General features: G+C 43.1%; 1 protein-coding gene and 1 long non-coding RNA gene across 2 annotated transcripts; both read right to left on the minus strand.

The window, feature by feature from the left end:
• Positions 1–111: 111 nt before the first annotated feature.
• On the minus strand, positions 112–2076 carry LOC124063163. Its single transcript, XR_006844063.1, has 2 exons — positions 1616–2076; positions 112–1444 (listed from the first exon to the last, which is right to left on the minus strand). It is a non-coding gene; the product is annotated as an uncharacterized LOC124063163 (long non-coding RNA).
• Positions 2077–7392: 5316 nt separating this feature from the next.
• On the minus strand, positions 7393–10851 carry LOC124063159 (tubulin alpha-1A chain). Its single transcript, XM_046396523.1, has 4 exons — positions 10696–10851; positions 8858–9080; positions 8604–8752; positions 7393–8490 (listed from the first exon to the last, which is right to left on the minus strand). The coding sequence occupies exons 1-4, from the start codon at positions 10696–10698 to the stop codon at positions 7510–7512; spliced, it is 1356 nt and encodes a 451-aa protein (XP_046252479.1). The 5' UTR covers positions 10699–10851; the 3' UTR covers positions 7393–7509.
• Between the last annotated feature and the right edge of the window lie 770 nt (positions 10852–11621).

Genomic DNA, 11621 nt, shown 5'->3' on the forward strand with positions numbered 1-11621 from the left:
TACACACATGTCCAATACCTGCACGTGTAGCGGGTACCGCCGAAACGGCACCGTATGCACAGAAAAATGTCCTGAAATTCAGGAGAACAAAGGTGAGGCAGGGCAACAGCGTACTGATGTATTTGCATTCTCTGCAGTTAAGTTTATTAAATTTATTTAGTTTAGTTTATTTCCCTGAATAGGCACATTTTCCCTTCCAGAATCTACAGACAGTGTTTTATGATCAATGTCATGTAACATGTATTTCAATTTCCATGTCAAACAAATACCCATAAGAAACTGAGTCTCCATATACAGAATACATGTTTACATCAATACGAAGTACAGAATTCATGGTATAAATATCCATTAAATTGGTTTGAATGCATTTACAAACTTTCATTACCGGTAACAGTTTAGCACTTAGCTGCATAGGGTGCTCAGAATTCAATTTAACGGACTCATAACACCGTTACTTCAAATATCTCAACATTAACCGAGCACCCAACCGTTCAGTGACGTGCAGGCAGGTGAGGCAGGAGAGGCCGTGCCTCACCTGTCATCAGGGAAAGAAAAAAATGGAAAATGAAAAAATAAATTAAATGGTTATATTTATCCAGTGATTTGTAGTATTACGTTATTTTCCTTTTAACGTCACCAGTTTTGATTCTTTTTTTTATTATTATTAAAAATCGCTGAGTTGTCACGTTACCGTTCACATACTGAGAAGAGACGTGCGGGGAGCCTCACCGCGGATTGCGCAATGACTCGGCTAACTGTGCTGGCATGCTAGGCAGTGAGGCCGTATCGCTGTCTCTCTGTATGTCGCTATTAAAATGTTCAAACACTTTTGCTATATGAACTAAATGTCCATAGTGTATATAATGTACAGTGTTTTGTCAACAACTGTATGTGTGTAACGTGTGTCTTGTACTGAGCAATCATTAAACGGCCGTGAAAAGGCACGCAGTTCTCCTGCCTCACGGTAGGGGGCACTCGTGATCCCAGGGATTCTTCTTGCGACTAATCGACTGCAGAATAAGTGACAGCAAGCTACAATCTAGAGTTAACAAGTCAAGTGCAGCCATCCGTTTATTTTTTTCCTGTCGTCTGGCCTTAATTTCAAAATGGAGGATTACATATCTAAACTCAAGCAGTTTTCTAAACTGGACTTTCAATCGAAGCAGGAGTTGCTTCAGAGTGCCGATATGAGATGTTAAACATAACCCGGTAAATGCTGCCAGTCAAAGGGTGAATAAGCTACTCTGTTGGGTTTACATGTTTGTAAATCTGACTGTGATGAAGTCAGTGCCGCACCAGCCATGAACCTCACCGCACGTCACTGCAACCATTACATGCTAGGTTAACACGGGGGACCAAACAGTAAACTAAACTAACCAGTAAACACAGGCTTTTACTAACCGTACATACTTTCACAGGGGAGGAAACGTGCGCGCCACAGCGTCTGATGAAACAAATAAACTGCTAGCATAACTTACGAGCTTTAGCTCTGAAGTGTAGTTCACTGAAATTCATTGAGCCAAACAAAACCATACGTTAGCGACAAACCATGCGCTCAGATAGTTAGTTTACATTTCTCTACCTGATATTATGTGGTTTCTGCCACATTACTGACCTGAAATTCAGGAGAATAAAGACGAGGCAGGGCAACAGCGTGCCGGTGTATTTACGTCCTCTGCAGTTATGAGGAAGTCCGTAACGGAGAAGCAGAGAATCACTAAATGACAGCGCCCCCTGCTGGTCGGAGCACCACACTCATTTTAAAGATAACCCTTCAAAACCACAAATGTCAACTTTTGAGGACCTCGGCTGTACTCCCCGTCGTGGTTCCCTTTTGGCTTGTAGGGTAACACACACTCCTGCCTGCGAAATGCGCTTCGACTTCCTGCAAATTCCCCCCCAACCTGCTTAGCTGCTGTTATCATGTTGTCTGTGCTGTTTCACTGAGTGAGTGTTTTCTGCTGACCACAAGGGGGCAGCTGTGAGTGGGATCTGACTTGACTTTACATTTACTCCACATGTAGTGGTTGAACTAATGATAATGAGTTAATGAATGAAGGACTCGAGTAAGAGCTCACAAAAAACAACAGCTGTACAGTCTGAAGATCGTTTTATTCCACTAATTTAAGATGTTCAGATTTGTGGCTACTGATTGAAACAAAAAAGCTTGAAAACACTTCATACATTTCAAACATTCATTCTTCCACTGCAAGCTGCGCGATGTTTTGTAAAAGGAAAAGAAAGTAAACATTACTCAAATGCTTACAAGTTTAATGTCAACGCAACATAATGAAGCTGAGCTGAAACAGGAAGTTGCTGGCGTGGAACAGCTGAGGCGATGCTTTTACTTTCAGTATGACAAAAACTGTTTCTGTGTTCGCTACCGGCTATCAAAAAGCAGTAGAAAGCGGAAAACCCGGTTCACAGCAGGCCACACCCAAACTTTGTCTCTAACTTAATGGTGGGCCATGAGGCAAAAGCAAATTTTTGTAAATTAATTTTTTATTTAATTTTTTCTCGTCACACATTCACAGTGAGCTTTAATTTCACCATAATTTGAATTCAATCCCACTGCCAAACAGAGAAATGCCCATTTTACGACCAAAGGAGATGCCGGTGCCGAGCACCTTTGCCTCGACTTGTGTTGGGCTGACGGCGACCCCGGTGTCTGCGGACAGACCGATGGTGGCCTTGGCCGGGCCAACAGAGGCTGAAGCGCTGCCCAGTTCTGCTCTGGCGTAGACGCTGGCTGTCAACGCCTCTTCGCAGGCTTCGGCTTCGGTGCCGGCGCTGGGCCCTTTGGCCTCAGCGTCGAAGATGCTCCACTCAGCGCGGGCGTGGTTGTCTGTGGCAAAAGCTTTCCCGGGACGGTTAATGGTGTCGACCACCGACCCCATCCCGGGTACGACCGTCACACTGGTTTTCAGCACTGCAAACAAAGACCGTGTAGGACAACCTCAGCTCGGTTCCAAATTATTGCAATTTGCAATTTGTTTTCATAAAACTGTTTCTCGTCATCTCGTGACCTTTTTTCTCATAACATCACAACTTTTTCCCAAACTATCAACACACAACTCCCCAAATCTCCAACAAACATTATTAGACTATTACTATAGTATTTTAAAAAAGCAAAGTAATTTACTTACCTTCAGTGATTTGGACTGAAAGAAAGAAACAAGGGACGTTGTTATTTCTTTATTTATGCTCTCGCTTCCTGTTTATTTCTAATATTAAAGAACTGATTAAAAAACATTTATAAAACAATTTACTTACCCCCATCATCTGGGTTTGAAAGAAAAAAAAGAAAACTTTGTTATTTGTTTATTTGGGGTTATTTATTCTTTTGAAATCTGTAAAAGTCACAGAAGGTTTACCGGTTTGATCCAGGTTTTTAATCCGCTCCTCCATCCCGGGTACCATCGCAAGCGGCATTAAGAATCCCTTCGCGGCTACAAGCGTTTCAGACGGAGACTTTAGACCACATGTCGACTCATTTTGTATAGCGTGCAGAATTTTTTCATGTACGTGTTTATATTTTTAAACATAAACCTAAAGACCAAGATTTTGAGGTTGTTATATATTCAACAATTCTCCAGATCTTACTTCAAAGCCCAGTTCATCCTCACCAAACTATCAAACCAGCAAAGACCAGTTTACTGTATTTCACTGTAAATTTCTTTATTCTCAATACCTCGTCTTTGTTTCTCATAACATTACAACTTTTCACAAAATAACAACACCTGAGTCCAGAATTCTCATCATAACCAAAAGTCCTGTGTTGTGAAAAAGAAATTACACCTGAAACTTAATGTACGTACCCTCAGGTGGGACTGAAAGACAGAGACAGGAAACATCGTTAATTGCTTATTTATTCAGGAAAAACAAGAAATGTGTCAAACAGTCCACAGTTCTAACAACAGGTCTATTAGATTAGTTAGTTTGGCATCTCTTTGTTACATTCCCAGTGATCTAAATTAAAATTAAACTTCTGAGTTTATTAAAAGTTCATCTGTGTCCTCGTGAGTCCTCAATATTAATTTTACATTTCGAGATGATGTTTGCCTACCTGTCATCTTCAGAACACGTCGTTTATTCTGAAAGGAAAAAGAGGAAACGTCAGCAGCAGACTAGAACCAGTGGAATAAAAACAGCTCTGGAAATATTCAGTGCTGATCTACAGCAAATTACATTTTATATTAGATTACATCCAGACAAGAAAGGATTTGTTCATCACTGGTCAACCCATATAATTGTGTTAATAAAGACAGAAACTCCTTATTAAACCTACAAATGGTCACATGCTGGTTTCTCACCTGAATGAGGTTGCCTGCTTTCTAGATGTTCTAAGCTGCGTAGACTCAGCTTAACTGCTGGTCGCCCACCCAGTGTGGCGTATAAATAGCAAACTGAGATAAAAGGTTATGAGTTGACGCTATCTGTCTCCTCGATTTCACTTTCAAGATTAGTCTCCACGACACAGAGATATGACACAATGACTGGTCCAACGGAGGTGAAACATTCATGAGTGCAGTACAAGATACAAAGTTCAGGGACACAAGGATCTTTCAACGCAGAAGAAGAACAAGAAGGCAGCAAAAGTATTGGCATGGTGCATAAAATATCACAACCATCCAAATGAATTCAATTCAATTTTGTTTATATGGCACCTTTTACAATCAAAATTGTCTCTAGGTGCTTTACAGAAACCCAGAGCCTGAACCCCCAAGCAAGCAAACAGTGGCAAGGAAAACCCAGTCCCGGCTCACAAGGGAGAACCATCCTGCTGATAGTCGGCCGGGTAAAAGAGGAGAAGAAGAGGTAGACAGGACAGAGAGAATAAAAGAGAGAGAGAGAAAAACATACATGCAATAAGCATCATTCATCACAAAGGACAGACATGACAGGTTGTTTTAATTGGAATGTCGACATATTAACAAAATATTCATTCATACCAGTTGCATCTATTCTCACGAGAATATCAAGCAACTAGATCTTCAAAGTCTTTCACTGGCTGAAGAAACTGAAGCTGAGCTACACAAGCTAAAGATTGACATCTCCAACCTCGTTTCCATACAAGTTAGGATGTTGTGTAGCACATTAATAAAACAGAATGTGACCATTTTTGGCCAATCCTTCTTGACATAAGAAGTCTGACTTTATTAACTTCACTGATTTTCTGTAAGTATGCCAATTTGGAATTTGATGCCAGAAACATTTTTCAAACAACTTGGGGCTGGAGCAACAGCAGACGGGGAAAGTTGTGGACTATTCAAAGAAAAGAAAGAGTCCACAGGTACAGCTGAGGCGATGCTTTTACTTTCAGTATGACAAAAACTGTTTCTGTGTTCACTACCGGCTATCAAAAAGCAGTAGAAAGCGGAAAACTCGGTTCACAGCAGGCCACACTCAAACTTTGTCTCTAACTTAATGGTGGGCCATGAGGCAAAAGCAAACTTTTGTAAATTCATTTTTTATTTAATTTTTTCTCGTCACACATTCACAGTGAGCTTTAATTTCACCATAATTTGAATTCAATCCCACTGCCAAACAGAGAAATGCCCATTTTACGGCCAAAGGAGATGCCGGTGCCGAGCACCTTTGCCTCGACTTGTGTTAGGCTGACGGCGACCCCGGTGTCTGCGGACAGACCGATGGTGGCCTTGGCCGGGCCAACAGAGGCTGAAGCGCTGCCCAGTTCTGCTCTGGCGTAGACGCTGGCTGTCAACGCCTCTTCGCAGGCTTCGGCTTCGGTGCCGGCGCTGGGCCCTTTGGCCTCAGCGTCGAAGATGCTCCACTCAGCGCGGGCGTGGTTGTCTGTGGCAAATTCAAAGAAAAGAAAGAGTCCACAGGTAAACAGGTGTCTGCAGAGAGACAACAGCCACCGTTTGCAGCAAAGGTGTTTCTATGTGCTTTGGAAATGGGTGGGAGGTGGGCGTGTGATGGCTTTCCAGGTGCAGAGGAGAGCACCTACCTGTCCTGGAATGTCTTTGCAGTGTGAAAAACTGAACATCACTTGAACTTAGACGAATTAGAGATCTTTGCCATTAGGTCCCAGCTTATGGCAAAACGCATTCTGCCACCTGCTGGTTCCCTCTTGAATAACATCATGTTTTAAGCAGCACGGTGCAAAGCTTTGCTGTTTTGTTTTTACCATTTAAAAAACAATTCCAAAAAAGAGACTCGTCTTAATTTTGCAAAATGCATTTATCTGATTACACCAGGACTATCGCAACAGTCGTTTTACTTGCCTGAACCCGGAAATCAATAAGTTGACTGCAGGACTCCAGGTGGGGATCACGTTACTCCGAGTCTGACCTCTTCAGCCAGGCTCCCAGTATGTTTCAAACAGATCTGAAGATGTTGCTGATAACTTTTTGCAGCTCGTCGTGGCCTTGCTCCATGTTAGTTCCGTTCAGATGCATCACGTTGCTCTTGTTTCAGCTTCAGAAGACGTGTTTTCTTCTCAGCTGCCACGGACGGACTGAAGTTATCCGCTTTGATTCTCTCTTCTCTGGTCTTCTGTTAAATACGATGTGCCTCAGGGTCAGTTTGGGGTTCAATGTCTTACTTTCTTTAAACGTGTTTCCCCTGAGGCACACTATTCATGGACGTGGTCATATTATGATTGACGATCTGCTTATATTAGAATGTGCCGCTTAATATTATAAGCGTAATACCAATGGACAACAGAAGCTAACTATGCGGATCTACTGTATAAGCTAGTTAGGATAAAAAGCTAGCATGCAGCTTTCACAAAGCTAAATGCTCATTCAAAGTTCCGGCTGAAATAACTGAAAATCACTCTCAAGTGTTTTTGCACCCAATTATGTGGTTGATACTGCCCCCCAAAACGTCTAAATCATTCTATTACTTACAATCGATAAACTACAGTCAATAGCAATTTAATGAGAACACGGAAAGCATTAGTGATGTTAATGTTACTTTGCTAATCTCAGCACATCGTTATCTGTATCACGTACCCAAACCTCAGCTATACAAAATAACTTTCTTCAGCCGCGATGAGCTGAATTTGTTTTTTAAAAGTCAATATCTCAGTATTTACTATGAATCGCTTTCCCCTGGAACACCGGTTGGCTGCCGTTTTCTCTTTTGACTATTTTCGCGCCATCATGACGCATTCACAAACAGTGGGAAATGGGAAAGTTTCTTCCATGCACGTTGCATTATAGCTGAGGATTCATAGCTTCAACTTTGACAAGCTGTAAAAGATTTTCTCTTGTATATACTGTATACAGAGTCACTCAGTAAAGAAATATATAAATGACTGGTGTTGTAAAGTTTACAACTTGATTACATGGGATAGCTAAAAGTTAGAATTCTGTACGATCATGTATTCAATATACATAGCTGATTTAATAACAGACAAAACAATCAGGTCACATTTTTTATTAAGGGCAGAGCCAAACTGGTTATTGACAGAAACATTTCTGTTTGGAATGCATTTAAGAAAGAAGACGTAACATAAAGTTTTCGTTTAACTAATGCCTCTTAATATTCTTCTCCTTCCTCCTCTCCCTCACCCTCAATGGAGTCAACACCAACCTCCTCATAATCCTTCTCCAGAGCTGCCATGTCCTCTCTGGCCTCAGAGAACTCTCCCTCCTCCATACCCTCACCCACATACCAGTGAACAAAGGCGCGCTTGGCGTACATCAGGTCAAACTTGTGGTCAAGCCGAGCCCAGGCCTCTGCGATAGCAGTGGTGTTGCTCAGCATGCACACAGCCCTCTGGACCTTGGCCAGGTCTCCACCAGGAACTACAGTGGGTGGCTGGTAGTTGATGCCAACCTTGAAACCAGTGGGACACCAGTCCACAAACTGGATGGTGCGCTTGGTTTTGATGGTGGCGATGGCAGCATTTACATCTTTGGGTACCACATCACCACGATACAAAAGGCAACAAGCCATGTACTTGCCGTGGCGAGGGTCGCATTTCACCATCTGATTGGCTGGCTCGAAGCAGGCGTTGGTGATCTCAGCCACTGAGAGCTGCTCATGGTAAGCCTTCTCAGCAGAGATGACAGGGGCGTAAGTGGCCAGAGGGAAGTGGATACGAGGATATGGCACCAAGTTGGTCTGGAACTCTGTCAGATCAACATTGAGGGCACCATCGAAACGAAGGGAAGCAGTGATGGAGGACACGATCTGACCAATAAGCCTGTTCAGGTTGGTGTAAGTGGGACGCTCAATATCGAGGTTCCTACGGCAGATATCGTAGATGGCCTCGTTGTCCACCATGAAGGCACAGTCAGAGTGCTCCAGGGTGGTGTGGGTGGTCAGGATGGAGTTGTAGGGCTCCACCACAGCGGTGGACACCTGGGGAGCTGGGTAGATGGAGAACTCCAGCTTGGACTTCTTGCCGTAGTCGACAGACAGACGCTCCATCAGCAGGGAGGTGAAACCGGAGCCGGTGCCACCTCCGAAGCTGTGGAAAACCAGGAAGCCCTGAAGACCAGTGCACTGGTCAGCCTGAGGACAGAGAGGGATACACAATGATCACATACAAGAAACCGTTATGGCATCTCATTTGATCTTCCGAAACAAAACTTTCAGTCAACCTGTTCGGCTCTGAATTTACCCACCAGTTTGCGGATCCTGTCCAGAACCAGGTCGATGATCTCCTTGCCGATGGTGTAGTGTCCACGGGCGTAGTTGTTGGCTGCGTCCTCCTTGCCGGTGATCAGCTGCTCAGGGTGGAACAGCTGGCGGTAGGTCCCAGTGCGCACCTCATCTGAGGAGACAAGAAGAGACATTGCATCAGTTGTGGTTTACGTTTAGCAGACCTCTCACTTCAACTTCCCTTAACTGATGTTCAGCTCCATGGAATCACACTTACCGATGACAGTGGGCTCCAGGTCCACAAAAACAGCTCTGGGGACGTGCTTTCCAGCTCCGGTCTCACTGAAGAAGGTGTTGAACGAGTCGTCTCCTCCTCCAATGGTCTTGTCACTGGGCATCTGTCCGTCCGGCTGGATCCCATGTTCCAGGCAGTAAAGCTCCCAGCAGGCATTGCCAATCTGGACACCAGCCTGGCCGACGTGGATGGAGATACACTCACGCTGTGGAAAGGGGGAAAAAAAGGTTATCTTCCTTTTTTCATTCAGTTTTCAGTTGCAATAACAACCAACACTCAGAGTCTGACCAACAGAAAACCCTGCAATCTGGCAACAAATGATGTTTGTTGAATTTTATGTGAAAACATGAAGTGTAAAAAAAAAAATAAAATCTGAAAAATCTGAAAAGCTGATGTCATAAAACTGCATACAAGTGGGGAAATAGAGGGATAAGAGGAATGTGAAAAAATGGAGTGATAAATTGGATTCATTGATAGTAAATAATGATTTGAATAATACAGCTGTGATTAGATGAAAACAAAGTCATGTTTTATCTTTTACCCTGTCTTCAATTCAGGATTCGTCATTCAGAGAATAAAACTGCCATTCATCATTTAAGGAATGTGTCCTCAAGGGTGGAGGTAACAAAAAATTTAAAAAAGAAAAAAAAAATAGTAATGAAAATTCTTATAAATTAATGAAAGTGATGAATTGTATGTGAGCGTAGAGTGACAAAGTGTCAACTGACATTTTGTTTGTGGTAACTGCTCACTTGGTCACAGCTTACCAAAGTTGGAACAAACTTTTTTAAAATCGGGTTTTGTAGATCTAATATGAGTCTACATTCAGCAAATGGATTACCTGGTTCTCACCTTAAATTTGCCGAGAGACATAAGAAGTGATGCTGAAACCCCACATATCCCACTTCTTTATTTCAATCCTTGAGGCCACTTTCCTTCAATGATGAATGGCAATTTTCGTGTCGTCAATAATGTATTATGAATCGAAGATGGGGAGAATGATAAAAATGTGTCGGTTTTCATCTGATCACCACCGTTTTAACCAAACCGGCTTTAAAATAATCAAATCACTTAATAAATAATCACTCTACTTCTCATTTCACATACATTTTCATAACTCTATTTCGCAATTCACGTGCATTCAATTAACTTTGGTTTCTTCCATCCCGCACACAAAATCTGCAGTCTGATCTGAGAATATAAAACTGGTCGTAACACCGGCTGTCAGAACATCACTGGGTGTCCATTACTAGCATGAATTTTTAATACCCTGCGCCATGCTGACAGCGCATTTCGTCCACTGTCCCCAGGGACAGGGTTCCTCTGGGTGTGGGACATCTGAAGAGGACTACTTTTGCGCATCCTCCATGCCAGTGCGTCGAATTAACGTTTCAGGGCAGCACAATCGTGAGCAGCGATGACAGCAGCCGAGGGAGCGCACAAAATACCGCAGAGTCGGCGGCTGGACCGGAGCCTACATTACATTACCGTTATTCAGTCTGTCCGCATTGCAATCTGTTGAAAGCCTCTTTTGTTCTGTCTCCCCGCCACGTAAACTAACTTACCCACCCAACATCCCAGAACGCGAGGACATCGCCCCAACACCAAACCTCTCAGATTATAACCTCCCAGATTAAAACGTCCACGTCTGAAGCTAATAAAGTGAGCAACAGTTTTACTGACCCTCTGGACCGCATTTCCACTTTGCCACTAATGCCAGCGGTCCCTTCCCTCATCCCAACAAGCCGCATCCCTAAAAAGCGGAAGCACTATGTAAATCCGGAATATGGCTGTTCGTTAAAATTCAGAGCAGTTCTTACCATTTTGTCAGTACAGAGGTTTCAGAAGCTCCTACACGGAAAATCTTACAATACGACAGTTATGGGGTCGATGTAAGAGATAATGGCGCACATGAGGATGGTCAGTGGTATATATGCAAGTGCAGAGCTCGTGCCGGTGCCTTCTGAACCGCTATTGGTCAATTACCTGTCAGTTTGAAGTTTGAAGCCGTCCGCTGCTTTCTATTGGATGAGAGCCTCTCTCGCTCCAAGGACCGCCTCCCAGACCCCACCCGAATCCCGTCATCCTCCTGCTGTGTTGGAAGCATGGCGCCTCTCATTGTGAGGAAAATGCTGCGTAATTTTCAGCATGGTGGTACCAGACAGGCCCTGTTAGCCCCGCAGAGAGCAGTTTACATGTGCCACCACAGTAAAGACTTATGAATTAAAACTGAATGAACAGAACAGTGCAGAACGAAAGAGATGAGGACAGGGTGCAGTTTGAGAATATAGCACAGTCATAGTCACATTAATTATTTCTTTAGTCTTAGCAGACAGTTGATACCTGAACCAGCCAAAATCAGTACAAAACTATTTATCCTAGACAATCAGTCTTCTCATCTTCCTCCAAATTGGCACTAATTGTTTACCATTACCCAGCATTGATGCTTTCACACTGCAGAGTAAAACAAAATTTCCACCAAGGTTAATATACTAGTAGTAAACTATAATATGATCCTCCAGTTCATGCAAAATGCCAGAAGGAGGCCAGTTTGAAGCCTGTTTCCAGGTACATTCTGTTGGATAAGTTATATTTCTGGTGCATTTTCATTTTGGCTCGGACCACCATAAGTCATGCAGTTTGCCATGTATTCTATGAAAATCTTTTTGTTTACAGGATGGCTGTGAACAGCAGTAGCAATTGATTTTATTTCAAGAATTCAGCTTTTATTGTCAGTCTATCCAAG

This window comes from Scatophagus argus, chromosome 8 (assembly GCF_020382885.2).
Source record: "Scatophagus argus isolate fScaArg1 chromosome 8, fScaArg1.pri, whole genome shotgun sequence".
NCBI lineage: Eukaryota > Metazoa > Chordata > Actinopteri > Scatophagidae > Scatophagus > Scatophagus argus.